The sequence below is a fragment of the Dermacentor andersoni genome, chromosome 2 (assembly GCF_023375885.2).
Source record: "Dermacentor andersoni chromosome 2, qqDerAnde1_hic_scaffold, whole genome shotgun sequence".
Taxonomy (NCBI): domain Eukaryota; kingdom Metazoa; phylum Arthropoda; class Arachnida; order Ixodida; family Ixodidae; genus Dermacentor; species Dermacentor andersoni.
This window is the reverse complement of record NC_092815.1, coordinates 12,250,807-12,270,013: the sequence shown is the minus strand read 5'-3', so window position 1 is coordinate 12,270,013 and position 19,207 is coordinate 12,250,807. Positions and strand designations below refer to the sequence as shown.

The window sequence follows — 19,207 nt, the reverse complement described above, 5'->3', positions numbered from 1 at the left end:
CCGGTCGCCATGAAAACGCCCTTGAAACTGTGCTCGGATGGGGCTCCGTGCGTTATGATATGTGACTCCCGGTGCATGGGCATTGCCACGAAATCCAGCCCTATTTCACAATGTTCACGCTGAAATGTCTTTTTGAGCATAAAAAGGACATTCTAGACAATATCCAGCGTGATTTCCGGCTGGTAAGGGGGGGGGGGGGTCGGCGGCGCATGACAGCACGGAAACATTTCAGGGGAGGGGCTTGTGGGGCTTCAGCACCCCCCCCCCCCCCACCCCCTGGCTACGCCCCTGGCGGTGCACGATTAAATTTTGCTTTCACCTTCTGAGATGCTTGCCTTGGTTAAGAGGAAGCTTTAGCTTGGGTGCTCCTATCTAAATATATGTAAAACGGGAATTCGTTTTTCTCAGCAACCACTTTGCCATATTTGATGATATTTGTTGCATTTAAAAGAAAAACATAAAATCTAGTGACTGTTGGTTTCGAATTATTGATTTAGGTATTCAATGTTTTACTAAAAATTGGCAAAAATCAAAAATTTTCAGAAAATGAGACTATCAAGCTTACAACTCCGTAACTCATCAATGAAAAACGATATCACAATTCTGTGAATTGTATCTCATAGTACATCTAAAGCAGACAAAACTGACATGTTACACGTGAATCTCAATAAAGTTTATAATGTACAAATACAGCTTTTGCAGAACCCTTGTACACAATGTAATGAATTCACTTAAGATAAGGAATTGATATATTGAATTTGTCCTCTTTTAATGATCTAATGGATGTCGTTTACAGAACCGTGATATCTGTTCCTGACGGATAGCTCTTAATTTGTAAACTTCGTGCTTCTATACTTGTCCTTGAATTTTCAAATTTTTGAAAATTTTTTCAGCAAAATTTAGGCCCTAAATCGAAATTTTACTTCCAATAGTCGCTAGAATTTAACTTTCTCTTTCAAATGCAACAAATTTCATTAAGGGGTTATCTCATAAAAAGTTTTTGCGTTTTACATCTATTTGAATAGGCAGCGTTGGAGTTGGGCCCGAGCTAAAGCTTCCTCTTAAGGAGGCTTACGAAGATGATGCCCCATCAAGGGCACAGGTTTCCGGTGGTTCAGTGAGTTCAAGAACAAATGGGAGACTATTGAAGATATGGAGCAATCGGGACGGCCTTTATGAGTTGGTTTGGATGAATATGTGGCAAAAGTTAAGAAATCTCTTGGACTCCAACCGTCGCTTGAGTATCAGATTAATCACCGAAGACCTCAACATGTGCAAAACAACGGTTCACAAAATTATTTCTGAAAATTTGAAGATGCAGAAAGTTTGTTCAAAATTGGTGGCAGAAGTGTTGAGTGATTAACAAAAACAATGATGAGATGACGTTTCCCATGAGACATTGGTGCAGTTAGAAAGTGAGCGGGACTTTTTAGATGCCATCATAACAGGCGATAAATGATAGGTGTACCAGTACGACCCTGAAACCAAGCGCCAAAGTTCGAAGTGGCACACCATGAACTCCCCATGCCCCAAGAAACCGAGAATGGCGGAGTCCAAGGTAAAGACAATGTTCATTGTCTGTTTTGACAAGTGTGGGGTGGTCCACAAAGAATTTGTACCTCGGCAACTAACCATCAACTCTGTGTTCTACAAAAAAGTTCTTCAGCACCTTCACAGAGCCGTCAAACGGAAACAACTGGAGATTGCCAATCACTGGAATCTCCACCATGACAACGCTCCAGCCCATACCGCTTCATTGTGATCGCCTACCTCGCTCGTATAGGGGTTGCAACCTTGCCGCAGCCACCATAGAACCATAATGTGAGCCCAACAGACTGTTTACTGTTCCCAAAGCTCAAGAAAAGCCTGAAAGGTCACCGTTTCGACGATGTTCCCGCCATCCAACAGGTTATCACAGAGTCCCTGAAAGAGGTTACAGCAGCTGCCTTCCAGGGACTTTGCAGCGTGGGAATCATGTTGGCAGTGATGTATTGATGCCTAAAGAGATTACTTTGAAGAATTTTAATAATATGTGCCGATCGGATCAATAAATTATTTTTACCAGACCCAGTCTCATTACTTTACGGATGAACCCTGCATGTCCTCAGCATGTCTATTTATGTACAGCCAGTAGACATTCAAAACGGAATGCCCTCTGTACATCCGCATGGGATATAAACTTTTCTTGTACGTCTTATGGACTTCCGTGATAGGCTTCCATGATGGTCATCAAGATGGATGGACATTCAGACTTGTGACGGACGTCCCATGAATATCCGTGGTTGCTAGGACATTTTATTAATCATTTGCTGCTGATGTAAAATTAGAGATTATGTTTGCGATGACAGGTTGCAACTGGCTTCCACATTAGCTGCCTTTTCCAGAAGCGAAATGTAGAGAGGAGATGGAGACCTAAATTAAGTCCCCGAAATTTACTAGTTTTGTTCGTCTCTAGAGAGAAAAACATGAAGAGTCAGTTGTATAAACCTTAATATGCCATATTTTGCAGTGGGCACTTCTATAAAGAAGACTGGGCTGTCAGCACCTGAATAATTATGTTACTGCTACACATGACAATACAAGCGCATTGCGCTCACAAAATATTGAAAGCAGCATATACCATTGTTCTGCTATTTCTTGTTCGGTCACAGAGGCCACATGTTTCACAGTACACTGAAACAGTCACTAAATAGACAGCTTGGAGTTCAAGCTTCTTTTCATCAAAAGGCAGAGTAGTTTGGGAGAGCTATGTCATCAAGCCCTCTTTCTTCCTTTTTTGGTCACATATCATATGAAATGTTGTTGACAGTTATTGAGCTATGTTTGCTAATTGAACCTATTTCATATTTTCTTTCTTTTGCAGTTATGGTGGTGGCTCCAACTTCTGGGGTGGAAGCAAGGAAGATGATGTGAGTATACATCTACAGTTTGTTTGCCTTGTAGTTTCTATGAAAAGTAAAGGTAAAAACTTCGCAATTTATACAATTTGAAACATATGTAGTGTAATGTATTCTAATGTATTAATGTTTTACATAATTCAACATCATTAAGGGAAAACATGCAATAAATATATTTGTTGAAATTGTGACTTCCATTAATTCGAACTTGACATTCCTGACAGATTAAAGAAGAGGCAGAAAAAAATGTCCCAACATATTGGTGCTTTGTTTCACAGTATATACACGATTATGAATGCTGCCGAATCTAATATGCATCAAGCTCTTATGAGTTCAGAGCATGAAAGGTAATGTAGAAATGACAGAACTCCTAAACAAAGTAGAAATGTTGTGTGCATTCAATTTTGTAACAAAAAAGAAATGCAGTTTGCCTCCGATTCTGGTAACCAAAAGAATATGAAACCGGTGCAAATATTACCTTCACAGAATGGAAATTTATTTATGCCTAATGTCCATCATAATCACTCTCAGATGGAACTGTACCTCACCCTCCATATGGCCCGTAGCATACTTGCTATTCCATGTTTCTCAAACAACTTCACAACAATCACAAAGGGCATAATGACCCATGTCTAGACCATGGTAAAAGAACAAACAGGTGTTTCAACAATGGTGTGTGTCTTAGGAGTGGGGTGACCACGCCGCTGTTGACATATAGGCCCAGAGGCCAGTATTTGACTTTTGAAATAAAGACATTTTCACCACCACCACCGCCACTAAAAAGCATAAGCTGCAGACTCAGTAACATTGAGAAGCGCAATCTGAAGAGCCAATTCACTAGTGTTAGGCCATGATTTACTCAAAAACTTCCTCTCCTTGCTTCATCCCGTGGGTGACTGTGAAGTTCTGTTGAAAAGCTCTGAAACCATGGCCTAGTACCCCCAGGAGATAAATGTGGCTCTCCAGTAACCACTGAAGTGGAAAAAGTGCAATCGCATCGCTCTCAGTGCAATCACGCCAAAGAGTTCCATGATTTCGGTTTTGGATATAATCCCCCTGATCTGTTGCACCCGTGTGGGAGATGCGGGAACTCTGAACAAGGAATAGACGTGTTCCAGGGCGTCATTGGAACACCTGTATATTCCTCTGCCATGGCCTAGACAAACCACTTCACTAGTTGCTCCTGCGACGCCTTCAATTCTCAGGAATGCCGAAAACATATGACGTGACTTTGTTGGCGCTATTTTATCATGTGAAACTAACTTACATTTTCAGCGAGCTTTTGTAATCAAAGACTGAAAGTGGCGCTTCGTCATCACCATCCTATGCAAGAACTTGTTCTGTCGCCATCTTGTGATGACAATGAGGATGACCTTGGTTTTGCTAAATTCAGAGCACGAACTACTTGAACACATGCTTGTGTCCAAGACACAAGACAGGACATGGCATCTTTTCTTTTCTTGTGCCTTAGCTTGTGTCCCAGTAGTCCCCGCTCTGAATTTAGCCATGCTTCCATCCCAACTCACCCATTTTTCACTTTTGATGTTGGCTTTGATGGCCGGCTCTTGCAGATGCTACAAATACAGTTTTGGTTCCCTATTTGGTTGTGCCGCACAGGCAAATTGGGACCAATCCTTCTTTTATGGGGCATATTATAATTGGGTAAATACGGCACTCATTCAACTGTTAGACGTCAATCTGTGCCGTCGGCCCCCCGTGCTTCTCAGAAGCATCCTTCGGAACAATCTGCACCAGAGTCGTCTTCGGCCAACAGCAGCTCCCAAGGCAAGTGTTCCTGTCTAACGACTGATCACCCAGTTGTGTCGACACCGGGCTCGGTTTGCTATAAAGCAGCCATTAAAGCTCTGGCCCCCACAAGCCTCATGGAGATTCCGAACAGGATTATTCAGGCAAACCTAGATGCTTGTCTTGGCACCACAGGCTTCCGCGGCTTCACGGCCAGGAAGAAGTCAAATACCATCGCTGTATGGCTCCCGACATTGGCTGCTGTCGAGCGTTTGCAAATGCTTCAGTGTCTTTCGATCACAAGTGAAGTCACCGTGCCGGTCCAGGGGTACCTAGTAGAGGTGCTCGGACTTACAGCGCTGTGTCGTTTGCAACGCTGACGTTGGCGAGGACCAAACTGCCCTCCAGCGTGAGCTCTACTGTCCTATTCACCGTGTAATTCAAGCATGTTACATGGGAAAGGGGCGCTCTTGCATTGTCGCCTTGCAGGGCCCACCAACTCCCCCAGCCCGCCTGTACTACTATGGCTGCATTCTACGACCTCGGCCATATAAATTAACCCAGTGTCGTCTATTGTTACAACTGTTTCCGACCTGGCCACATGTGCCGATCCTGTCCGTTTACAGCGCCAGATGAAACTGTACTAGCTGGCACAGTGTCTTACCGATGTGGACTCTGCAAGAACGACGACCACGAGATCACTTCTCCAACTTGTCCCACAAAGCAAAAGGCCATTCAGAAGGTTCGTCGCGGGATCCATAAGCAATGGCCACAGCATGCTGCCACACAACCAGTGCCGACATCTAACAGGTTTGCGGCGCTCCAGTGGGATGAGGACGACTGGCCAAAGCTTTCCGAGCCCGACCCGCCTGCACCCCATTCCCAACAGACTTACAGTGACAAAGTTCGCAAAGACCGCCATCGCCCGCTGGTTACGCAGAAGCAGAGCGTGCCGGAACATTCGTGTGATGATATGGCAGCAGTTGACTATCAAATTGCCCGCCACTTAGCGGAGATTTCCAAGCTCCAACAGCACCATGAACGACTTGCGCGTCGCCAACGCACAGTGGAATCTCACACCACAACTATCGATTTCGCTGCGTCATCGTCTCTGTCACGCACTGTTGTATCGTTCGCAGAGTCTACCAGGTCTTCTGCTCCGTTGCCAGATAACTCTACAACGTCCTTCTTGCGGTTCGTGGTCAGCCAGTTATACAACCTGACATCTGTGATTTTACAACGCCTGGACTCGTAATCAAAATGGCAGGTACAGGTGTTTGTGGCGTGCTGCAGTGGAACTGTAGAGGTCTCTCCATGAAAGTGGGGGAGCTTAAATCCCATCTACATATGAACAAGCTGCATGTGTGGGCCCTGTTACTACAGGAGACCAACGCCTTGCCTGCCATTCCAGGCTCCAGTGGATACGTGTCTCCTTCGATGAGTGACCGTCGCATGCACACAGCTGCCCCTCCAGGAAAGGCGGCAGTGTATATTGATATGCGCTATCCTCAGGTCTGCCTTTCTCTTGAAAACTGGTGTAACTCATATCAGGAGGTGGTGGCAGTAGCTGTGAAGTTACCCAAGGCAACTGTTGTGGTAGTGTCATACTACGTAAGACCAGTCGGTGGCTCTTCTTCAAGGATTAATCTGGGCTAGTTACTGAATGTCCGTCGCCAATACGCAGCATGTCCTATTTTAGTTGGTGGTGATTTTAACACCCCTCACCCAGATTGGGGGTACCCTACTTTTAGCCCCCGAGGTAGGCGTGTGCGGGATGCCTTCGCGGATGCGTTGTTTGTGCTACTGAACCATCCCGATTCAGCAACGCGGGCTGTGCCTCAAGCTCGGCGTACTACATACGCACTGGATCTTAAGTGGTGGTCGGGCCCCGGCACTCCCACTTGGCACCTAGAGCCCGACTGCTGGGGTAGTGACCACCACCGTATCATCATCGGCCTTCATCCGTCGCAGGCCCGCCAATTGCGCCGCAAGTGTACTGTCGTCAACTGGGACACCTTTCGCTCCGTTCTCCAAGATACCTCTGTGGACTCGTCACTACTACTTGTTGACCGCATACAAAGCGCGCCCAATGAAGCTACAACCATTAGCTGGGTAGACGTCGATGAACCGGCACTGGACATCGGCCTGCTCAACTTGTGGGCTGCTCGCAGACAAGCTGAGCTGGCAGCATCCTGAGACCCCACTTCTGCACAAGCACATACAAGACTGAATTTCCTTACTGCTAAGGCCCGAAGATATGAACGTGACCTCTCGCGGTGGCACTGGCATACATGGTGTGAGCGGTTTTCATCCAAGACATCGAATGCCTCTCTCTGGCGAACGTTTCATGCCATGGAACACGGTTGCCGCTGTCCAGACACGGTGGCCACAGCCTGCTTCACTGCTGGCTTGCCGCCAGATGATTTCGCCAGAGAAGCAGCCCGGAAGTTTTTCCCTCAGTACGACGTGTTGCCTCAAACAGGCAATGGTGCTTCCTTGGCAGGCATTCTGGCACATATCGATAGGTTACCATCTACAGCAGACTCCGAGGTGATTGCAAGCTCTTTCACCATGCCTGAGTTGCTTGCAGCAATAGATGGTAGCAGTCGCAAGACAGCACCCGGTCCAGACTATTACTTATGAGGCTTACAAGAATCTGAGTTGCGCTGTGCTGCCTCAACTCCTCGACACCATTAACAAGGTATGGCTAGATGACGTTGTCCCTCCAGGCTGGAAATCGGCTATTGTGATCCCAATTCCGAAACCAGGCAAGCCGCCGAACGACCTTGGCAACTTCCGACCCATTTCCCTAACGTAAACGTTGTGCAAGCTTGCTGAGAAAATGCTAGCCACACGACTGTCGTGGTGGCTAGAGCACCACGGTTTCTACCACCCTGCTCAAATTGGCTTCCGTCCATCCATAGGTACTGAAGATGGGCTGGCTGTCTTGGCATCCTCAGTTTTATCGTCAACTCGTACCCACAATGTCCGTACTGTCCTCACTATGTACGTCGAAAAGGTGTCTGACACCATCAGTCATGCTGCCATCTTTGCTTCAATTGACATGCTGTATTTTCCCCCTAGAGTACGAAATTTTGTCAAATCTTTCCTTGAAGACCGACATTTCGCAGTTCACCTCAGTGGTGACGCCGTCGGCTCATTTGTCCCTCTTCGCGGCGTACCTCAGGGATCGGTATTGTCACCCACATTATTCAATATTGCTTTCATCCCGCTTGCATGGCGCATACACGATGTACCCAACATAAATAAAGTTCTTGTTGTACGCTGATGACATCACAGTATGGAACACTCATAATGACCTGCAGACTCAAGCCGCTACCCTTCAATCAGCTTTAGATATCACGTCGACTTACGCTTCTTCGGTCGGCCTTAGGCTTTCCGTCAGCAAAGCTGCTTACATGTCAGTCGCCAATCGCTGGGGTTGGCATAAACTCTCTGCAACACCCATTCGTCTTCATCTATCCAGAACCCCACTTCAACAATGTCCAACTTTAAAAATTCTGGGTCTGATGGTACACAAGTCGGGAACCGGAACTGCTTGGCTCTCCATCGCTAAAAAGCAGGCAATTCAGACATTGGGTCTGATTAGGTGCATTGCTCCTAAAACGGGCGGCGCCCGCTCATATGTTGCACGACAGTTGGTGAAGGCGGTAGTGCAACCACGCCTTGTTTATCAAGCCCAATTCCAGCATTTGCCTTGAGGCTGTTAATCGCGAGGCAATGAGGGTCATCACTTGCCTTCCCCGCATCACCCCGATCGTGGCTCACCAAGAAAATGCACAGCTGAACACACTAGATGAGCTGGTGCAGCAGCGACGTGATCCTCGCAGGCTTAAGGCCAGCCTTTCACATGCAACGTGTGCTTTCAGGGCTTATGCTTTCTCGTACTCCCTTCTACCACCACCATCACCAGTTCTTCCTCCTTGGAGTTTTGTACAGCTGAGCGATAACAAGCCAACTGATATACATCGCCCGACATCTACTCACGCGGCGGCGGCGCTTCGTGACCGAATTATAGCTCAAGATGCCCACCTGCCGCTTGGCTCCATCATGCTTTATGTTGATGCAAGCATTCAGGACTGTGAAACAACCACTGCAACTTATTGCCCTTGTGCACCTGCGCCTTAATAAGACGACCCGGCTTCAAATCCAAGAGCCTTCTTCCTCCTTTTGTGCTGAGCTCCTTGCTGTCCGAGAAGCGTTGTGCTCTGTGGCCACCTGTTCCCTGGTCCCCACGGCTCGCATCGTCATCCGCACTGATGCCCTCCAGGCGACATGGCTTCTGCGACGCGTCAGTCGCAGCCCTGAAATATGTCAACAGATCCATCTTCTGGCGGCACGCATCCCGCAGCCAATATCTATCCAATGGATCCCACACGACTTTCTAAGCTTTCAAAGCCGTGCGGATTCTGCGACCTGTCTAGCAACCTCTCCATCATCACTGCCTCAGCTATTTCACCTAGATGATGCCACCCTCCTTTTAACAAGAAAGGAGCACCTCCGGCACCGCACACGTGCTCTCATACCTCCGTGTGCAGTAAACCTCCCCCGCGGTCTTACCTGTGCAGAGGAGGTTGCGCTTCGGAGGATCCGGGTCGGAGTTGCCCTCACTCCTGCTGTGACTCGGAAGTGGCCGCACTTTCGCCCGTTATATCCTAGCCCTGAGTGTCCACTGTGCAAGTCGCGAAATGCTGAAGCCGACATCCACCACCTGCTGTGGGTTTGCCCAGCACTGAAACCGACGAGGGTCCGGTACCTCGCAGCAGCGGGACTTTCGCCGCATAATCCGAGCGATTACACTGCTTGGACGCAAGGACCGCATTATCAATCCCTCTTGGACTTCATTAGATCTGCAAATCTTTTTTCATTCATTTAATCGTCCTTATTCACCCCAATCCTATACCCCTGTATGCCCTGAGGCATTTTTTATTTATTTATTTATTTATTTATTTCAATACCCTAAAGGCCCATGCGGGCATTACATAGGGGGGGATTCTTATAATATACAACACTACTATACAACTTATACAACTACAATATGCAACTTATAAATATACAACACAGGTTATAAACGGCTGAGGACAGAAATAAGCAAGTTAAGAAACCAGGTACAAGTTATTAAGAGAAAAAAAATTTCTAGGAGCGGGATCTGGAAAATTGCACATGTAGCAAATTCCACAAAGAAAAAAAAAAAGATCAGCACCTTCAGAAGTTGCAAAACATGGCATCTAACATTCACGGAATGATACGGCCGGCACGAAAAAAAAAGAAAAGGAAGGAAAAAAACAAAGACGCACATCATTTTACGTTGGAATTTTCTAAGTATGACCATAGAGGTGTTTGAAATGATGATGTTTCAACGATAGCCGCAATGCTAAAAGGAAGCGAATTCCACTCTTCGATAGCCAGGACCAAAGATGAGTATTTGAATCGTTCTGTTTGAGCGAAAATGGGTTTAGTCTTCTTCATATGATCTACATGAGCCGATGTGTGCGGCACCGGGAGAAGATGTGAACTTGCAAATGGTGTGTTATTGTGGTAGAGAGTGTGGAAAAAGGATAAACGGCTGAATTTTCTGCGCATGGCCAGAGGCGGGAGATGGAGCGATATTTTCAGTGATGTTACACTTTGATGCCGAGAGTAACGGGAAAGGATGAATCGTGCAGCCTTGTTTTGTATAGATTCCAACATGTTAATAAGATAGGTATAATGAGGGTTCCAGATCACTGACGCGTATTCTATCACAGGCCTGATTAGCATGTTGAATGCGTGAAGTTTTGTATCCTGGTTGGCTTGGTGTAGTCGGTGTTTAAGAAGACCAAGTTTTTTTAAGGCTTTGGTAGTAATCAGTTCAATATGAGTGCTCCAGGATAAATTAGAGGTAAGATTTACACCGAGGTATTTTACCGACGCTGCAGTTTCAATGATAGTATTATTAACTGTGTAGATATTAGGACTTGTGTTAGCAGCGGAAGAAAACTTGAGATGTTTAGTTTTGTCTGCGTTAATAACCATTTGCCACCTGGCGCGCCAATGAGTTAGTTCATCAAGGTCAGTCTGGAGAGCAATGATGTCGCAAGGGCTCGATATTGCTCAGTAAATTACGCAGTCGTCTGCAAATAGCCGTATTGTTGATGGTATGTTCGACGTGATGTCATTAATATATATTAAGAAAAGCAGTGGACCCAGCACCGAACCCTGGGGTACTCCTGAAGCAACACCTGTACGTCTTGATAAAAAGCTCCCTAACTTAACTGACTGAAAGCAGTTTGTTAGAAATGCGTTGATCCACTGCGTAGTACGTTGGTCCAGCTGCAGGTTGCGTATCTTTATCATCAGGCGGTTATGAGGCACGCGATCAAAGGCTTTAGAGAAATCAATAAAGATGGAGTCAATGTAGAAGGAAGAGTCGATTGCTTGATGAAGGTCCGTTATTAACTCAAATAACTGCATCTGACACGATAAATGTTTGCGGAAGCCATGTTGGTTGTTATGAAGCAAGTTGTTCTGGTTAATATGAGACATAATGTTAGTGTATAATATGTGTTCGAGTACCTTGCAACATATCGATGTTAGTGAAATTGGCCTGTAATTATTAGGAACGGATCTGTCACCAGATTTAAATACCGGCATTACATAAGCGGATCTCCAATCTTCTGGCACACATGTCATATCGAGTGACTGTTGGAAAATGAGAGATAGCAGGAAAGCTGTGTGTTGGCCGGTAATTTTTAAGAGTTTCGCGTTGATACCATCGGGTCCTGGGCTAGTGTGGTGAGGTAGGCGTTCAATTGCACGAGCCACACCAAACGCAGATATGTGAATGGGTGAAAATGGAATCTGTATATCGGCCTCAGGAAGCAGCAGTGGATTGTAAATGGGCAATTCGTTCGTAAAAACTTGTGAGAAGTGGCTATTGAATTGTTCTGCACACTGTTCGATAGGTAGAGTGCTGCCGTGGGCATCCAAAATAACAGGAACCGTACTAGCGGTTGTAGGATTAACAGTGTTCCAGAATTTCTTAGGGTTGGTTTTTATCAAACTAGGAAGTGTAAAATTAAAATATTTGTTTTTGTCTTCAGAAATTAGTTGTTCAGCTATTTTGGAAATGCTTTTATAGTTTTCCCAGTCTGTAGCTTCCTTTGTTCGAACCGCTTTACTAAATGCTCTTTTTTTCCTATTTAGTGCCCTGTTGACATCTGTAGTGAACCAAGGATCGTTGGTACGCGTACTTATCATTAGTTTTGGCACGCAGGAATCTTCAATTTCTTTTAGTTTGTCACGAAAGAACTTCCAATTTTCATTAGTCGTACGGTTATGAAAATTGGCCTGAAAGCTATTTGTGAAAGTTTCCAGCAACAGGTTCATTTTTTCAACATCCGCACGTGCGTAGTTGTAGATAAGCTTCCTGGTTTTTGTTTTGTTGGTCCGTGGAAGTCGAAGAGAACAGTGCACAACTTTGTGGTCACTTATTTCTTCCAAGACGTGGATGTCTGAGAGCTCAGGATGGGTTGTTAGGATAAGGTCCAGGATGTGTTTACCGCGAGTGGGCTCGTGAACAATTTGGGTGAGCTGGTGATATTGAAGTAAATGAAGAAAGTTAATGTTCTCCTGTCGGTTATTATCGGAGCCAACAGTTAGCGTCGTCCAGTTAATCGCGGGAAAATTAGAGCCGCCAGCTAAAAATAGGAGGCAATTCGGGTGCCTAACAAGGATCTGCTCGATAGCGTCATTTAACAGATCAATGAATTCAGGTTGGCTACTTGGTGGCCTATAACAGGCGCCAATAATGCAAAACTTATGACCAAGTTGAGCAGAAACCCAGACTATTTCTAAGGGAGAGTCGATAGGGGTAAGAGATGCATGAAAGTCTTTGTTAATCGCAATGAGCACTCCTCCTCCTCGTCGAGAATCAGCCCTATCTTTCCTAAATAAAACGAACGATGATGGAAGCGCGATGTCGTGACATGCAACGTCTTCGGTTAGCCACGTTTCCGTACCCACGATGATATCAGCTGAGCAGGTATGTGCTATAGCTTTGAGTGCGTCTACTTTGTTATGTATGCTGCGGAAGTTTGCCAAAACCAGGGAGATTTGTTTGGTTTTGTTATGATTGGCTTTCTTTGGGGTAGACTGTCAACTCACGGGGGGCGAGTGCCTAGAAAAAAGTTTTTTCACGCTATCTGTTGCCGAATCATACCGGTAAACAAAATTTTTTATGTGAAGCTTATCAAATCTTACAGAATAACGCTCGTTTTCTCTGACATTGGCCTTGCCGAAGTCGCGCAGCTTTTTCCGTGCATGTAGGACCTTCGGGGAGAAGTCTTCGTCTAGCCAAACTTTTGGTTCTGTGAGATATTTTAGTTTATGTGCATTTTGAAATGCTTCGAGTTTAGATTTAAAGTTCAGAAATTTAACTATAATTGGTCGAGCTTGATCAGAACGTGGCCGGCCAAGGCCATGTGCACGTTCGATGTCACCACACTGTAACTTAAGGTGCACGCTAAAGAAGTCCTTAACTATTTTTTCTGTTTCTGCATAACCTTCGTGTTCTTCTTCAGCGAGTCCTTTAATAATCAAGTTGTTCCTTCTCATTCTGCTGTTCATGTCTTCGACTACACCTGTAAGTTCATCGTTTGTTTTGCGTATATTTGTCTTGACGTCTTCTACAGAAGAAGACACGGTGTCGAAGTTTTTCTTCATATCAAGTACAGCGGACATACTTTTCTCTACCACAGCGACGCGGCCCTGGATGTTGTTTATGTCCTGTTTGATTTGTTTTAGCGTGTTTGACGTCTCAGCATGACATTCTTTTAACAGTGCGAGCACTTCATCAACCTTTGGTCCGGGGTTTGCTTCGACATCTCCCGCACAAAGCAAAAGTAGGGTCAGACATGTAGAAAGCAGGAATGAAGTGGGTCTCGGGCAAAGTTCACGGACTAGTCGCGCCCCTGGTCTAAATGGATAGACTTGTTCACACACATGTACGTGACAGGAAGAAAATGAGCCGATACGAACGCGATACGTGCACAAATCCACACCCATTTAAACACAGCAATTGGGATCCGCGGCCACAGGAATATTCTAAAAAGTGATCAATAAGTAAAAAGGCCTACCTAGAAAGCAAAGTGCACAAGTCACCAATATGCTCTTGTGGCCGCGAATCCCCTTCACATTAAATAATACCTTCACATTAAAAAAAAAAAAAACTGTGAGCTACGGTTTCTGCTTGAAAATCATCCTAAGGCAGTCTGAAACTACATGTTTTGAGTGGAAGATAACAAACCAACACATTCATGACCCCTAGCATAGCCAAGACAAATGTTGCAGCTATTGGGGTCATAAATTTCGCTAGGCACTTTCATGTCAACCAGCCAAGTTCAAATTATCCAGTGAGGGCCAATCTCAGGATCGAAAGCTTTAGCCCATAGAAATTGCCCACTGGCTGGGACCTTTGGTCGGGATTGAACTGACTGAAATATTGAATTAGCCGGAGTCGAATCAACAAAAATTTACTGTGTTTTATCATGAGCCACAATCAGAATAGAAAGTATGAAATAAATTTGCACACAGAACGGTTACATATGAGAAAAAGGACAGTGATTGACTTAAAAAGTCATTATCTCTTACATTAATGATATCATTGAGGTAACACATACTTCACACACCTCAGCCAACTTCAACGTTTGCAGAATCAGGTGCTTCATCTCATGACTTTCAGCCATTTCCTATCCAATGCAACGCCACTTTCTTGCAGTTTAAACATTCATCCTCTTCATCATCTCTTTCAGTTTAAGTTAACAATCGTGATATGTAAGTTATTTCGTAATATTGCACATGTAGATGGCTTTTCCATTGAAACTTTTGTACATACTAACATTACTAGGTTCTCTGAACTCGATAATCATCTTTTACCTAAAGTGCGCACAAACTATGGTAAGTTCACTACCACATTTGCAGGAATCAAACCGTGGAATTCTATTCCACATACCATTAAATCATCATTCAAAGAGTATATATTCAAGAACCAAGTTAAGAAATATTTTATGCAACAACTCTCAAAGCAGTTCCGGGCTCTGACCCGATCTGTGCGCTCTTTCGGAAGCACACCGGTACATGAATTGGTCCCCGCCAACCGCCGGCAGCAGGCTGACCGTCACCTCACACACTTACTCGAGGCCAAGGCCTCGATACTTGCGTGATGGAGAAAGAAACGTCTCAGCAGACGCCTGCGCAAACGCATCGCGATCCTCAACCAAGACATCGACCAATACTGTATGGAACTCACAAGACTACAATGGCACGAACTCTGTTTGGCGATCGACGGCCGCATGCGGACCGGAGGTAAGTGGAACCTCCTGAAATGCATGTTAGATGACAGCCAAACGAAGGATAATCAAAGCCACGCACTAGACCGACTTCTACACTCACATAAAGAGGAAGGGGGAACGGAAGAGTCGTTCCCGGAAGAAATTGCCAAACGATACCTTCTGTTAGGCGACGCTCACCCCAACGATTACCCGAGCATAAAGTGCGAAACCACTCCCAAACTAGACGCTACCTTCACGGAAGAAGTCCGAGAGGCGCTACACAACCTAAACAGCAGGTCGGCCTCAGGACCCAATGGGGTAACCAACCGAATGTTACGTAACTTAGACAACCAAGCCTTACTCATGAAAGACATCATGAAAGACATCACGAAAGAGATCAACCACGTGTGGGAAACAGGAGAGGTACCAACGCAATGGCACACTGCCACGGTGGTCCTCATCCCCAAACCCGGCAAACCACTTAACCTGGACAATTTACGCCCCATCTCTCTTACTTCATGCGTGGGTAAAGTAGCGGAGCACGTCATTCAAAACCGAGTATCACACTACGTTGAGGAACACGAACTTCTCCCATACAACATGGTAGGGTTTCGACCCCACCTATCCACCCAAGATGTCATGTTACTCCTAAAGAGACAGATCATTGACGTTAAAACGAGAGACGTTCGAGGTATTCTCGCCCTCGATCTCACGAAAGCATTCGACACCGTCTTGCACCGCTTCGTACTGGAGTCTGTGGCAGGCCTTGGGCACGGCCAGAGATTTCAGGAGTACTTACGCTTCTTCCTAAAAGACAGAGAAGCCCGACTGCGAGACTCACAACTTAAGTCGGATCCTTACACGCTGGGCTCCGTCGGAACACCACAAGGCTCAGTCATCTCTCCATTACTATTTAACATAGTGATGAAGGGACTCGCAGACAAACTACGAGACATCCCGAACGTAAACTGCGCTTTATACGCAGATGACATCACCATCTGGAGCCCGGGAGGCTCCCTGGCAGACATGGAGCAGGCATTACAGTCTGCCCTAGATACCACGGAAGACTACCTACTAGACACAGGAATGAAACTATCCTCCAAGAAATCGGAACTCTTACTATTTCGCAAGTCTTGCCAAGGAGTCCTCTACCTAACACCTCTAGATGAACTTCCGATCGCACTACACACAAGAGACAGACAACAGATTCCGCGAGTCGACCACATACGCATTCTTGGGCTTCTAATCGAAGCCACTGGATGCCACGGACACACGATCAAACACTTAACCGCCAAAACTGAAAACATGATCAGACTCATCCACAGAGTCTTGGGGCTCAGGAAGGGTCTCTGCGAAGATAACCTTTTGCGCGTATACCACGCGTTCCTTATGAGCCACATTAATTACGTTGCCTCTGCCCACAACTGGACGAAAACAGAAAAGACGAAACTAAACACACTCATGCGCAAGAACATCAAACAGGTCTTCGATCGACGAAGTGATCGACGAAGTGATCGATGAAGTGATGAAACATCGACGAAGTGATCGAGGCTCAGACTATGGCGCAAATACTCCGCTTATCCTCGTCCAAAGCCGGTAGACTAATCCTAAACGAAGCTAATGTCTCCCCATCTCCATATTACGAGCACGCGGTTACCCTACCGAGCGAAATTAGAGACAACTACAAAGTCTCACCGTTTCCCAGAAACGTCCACCCACAACACAATGTGGGCAGGCGCCGCGCCCGCGCCCGCGCGATTCTCGACCGCACCGACACAGATCGTGAAGCCACTGCATTTGTGGATGCGGCCCAGTACGGCAACACATCCACTTTCGCGATAGCAGTCATGGATGGCAACGAAACCTTACGATCATCCGCATCGGTTAAAACGACCACCAGCGCTAAAGCAGAACAGATAGCCATAGCCATCGCCATGGCAGACCCCACATTTACCCATGTCCTCATGGACTTGTATGCCACAATTCGGGCCTACGAAAGTGGCAACGTATGTAAAGAAGTAGTGCATATACAACTAGCGAGCTCAAAGGAGAGCAAACGACGCCTCTCCTGGTTCCCCGCTCACATGGGGAAAGACATTCACCCGCGAAAACCAAACCTCAATGAAACGGCCCACGACCATGCGCAAGAACTTGCCCGCTGTGACGGTCCCACGGCCTCCCACGGGCTGGACATTCAGTTTAATGACCTGCTATTCACTTATCAGGAAATCACCTCACACTATCGAAAAGGCAGAATGAAATACCTGCTCCCGCACTCCAAACTCGAACGCGCGCAGGCGGTCGCTTTTCGAATGCTACAAATGGACTTGTATCCGTCACGAGGCCTACTGAGTCACTATAACTCAGACATGCCGGCAAATTGCCCAGACTGCCAAGAACTCTATTGCTCACTCTCGTACATGCTATGGCAATGTACCGCGTTACCAAAGGGCCCTCTCTCCAGTGAGCTTGAATGGGAAGAAGCCCTCAAAAGCCCGGACCTCAAACTCCAGCTCATGGCCATCCAGAGGGCCCAAGAACTGGCGGAGCGTCACCACGTTCCCGTCCCGACTTGGGCGTCGCCTACGGTTTTGGCCCGAGGAGCTCCCCGCGTGGAATCTCCAACGGCTTAAAACTCCTCAGGACCTCAATGAAGTTCTTGACTGACTGACTGACTGCAACAACTCTCTTCATCCTAACAACTGACTTTTGTGATCGTAATAATAATTGACTTAGCTATAATACTACATGGTATATTACTCCTATTTTTATTGTATTGTAAACTTGCATTGCTTGTTTATTACAGAAGTTTTATTTGCAATTTTTTGTCTTGCTAAACAGCTTTATATGTTCTTGTTTTTCACAAGGTTCCTTTCTTTTTTCACATTGTCTGTAAAGTCACCGCAACCAATGCTTGATCTATATCTCGTTTTTTTTTGTTCATTTCGTTCATGTATGGGAGTCCCCTTGACAGTTTCTAACTTTTCGGCGCCCTGTGTGGTACTAATTTTGTATACAATTCTTTGTAAAACTGACATCGTTGATGAATAAACATGAACTTGAACTTTAAGAGTGTTACGTTTGCATATGTAAAAATGTGTAAAAATTGTGCGTATGAATAAGATGCACATGTTTGAGAAATTGCATCTCCAAATTTCTTCCAATCATCAGCATATGAGGAACAATATGCAAGCTCAACAATAAATAGCCTTTGTAAGAAGTGATGGTGGTGAGCATCATGAAACAATGTTGCACTCACTGCATGGTTGAAATCAGAATTAAGTGCAAGGCATTATTCTTCTGCTCTGCGTGATGAAGTATGCATTGCAGATGAAGACAACACGTCGAGCTTTTTCTTGTTGCTCTTGTGCAGGTCTTTTATGCGCCAGCCATAGATGACAAGATACTCGAAGTTGTTGCCGTCTTTGGTACCGTACAAATGGCAGCATCCAGGGTCATCAACTTGCAGCACCACAGAATTGCACAGGTGAATGGTTTCCACTGCTGAAATCCAGTGTCGTCTTCTTGAAACAGGCAAACAGTTTTTTCCGGACGTTTCAGATGTTTTCTTCCACCGCACCCTACTGCTCACTGCCGTTAAGACAACAGGGCAATGCAACCTGCTGTGGTTGCGTAATGGCTGTGGTGTCGGGCTGCTAAGCATAAGGTCATGGAATAAAATTCCGGCCACAGCGGCCGCATTTTGATAGGGCGAAATGCGAAAACACCCGTGTACTTAGATTAGGTGCACGTTAAAAAATACCTGGTGGTCCAAATTATTCCGGAGTCACTCACTACGGCGTACCTCATAATCAGATTGTGATTTTGGCACATAAAGCCCCATAATTTAATTCATTTTAATTAACAGGGCAATGTACTCTCATTCATCGCTTCTCCCTTTAATGTTTTGAAAAGTGTGAAAGCAAACCACCACTAAGGTTAGAAGGGTGGGTGTAGCCAAATAAAGCTTGATGCCAAGTCTCAGTTGAAGCGGGGTGGTTGTGACACATTTCATAACATTGTGACTTCAAGGCAAGAAAGATAATGCTTTCACAGTGAACAGCTGCCTTTGCCACACTTCTGTCCCCTTTCTGTCCATTCCTTGTTGCTATTCGCCTTCTGTTTATAAAAGCCAACAAGAAGTCTAGTACAGCCCTCGTCATTGCAATTGCCACACTTAACCACAGTGCACAAGGCAGTCGCAAGCTAGTAAAGACGTGCACGAAGTTAAGT

General features: G+C 45.7%; 1 protein-coding gene across 1 annotated transcript in view; it reads left to right on the top strand.

The window, feature by feature from the left end:
* Positions 1-19,207, top strand: part of LOC126542979 (diacylglycerol kinase delta) — a 430,642-nt gene that overhangs the window by 385,453 nt on the left and 25,982 nt on the right. The window contains exons 22-23 of the mRNA XM_050190110.3: positions 2,864-2,909; positions 18,348-18,461. Of these exons, the coding sequence (XP_050046067.1) occupies positions 2,864-2,909; positions 18,348-18,461 (160 nt within the window). The remainder of the gene's footprint in view (positions 1-2,863; positions 2,910-18,347; positions 18,462-19,207) is intronic.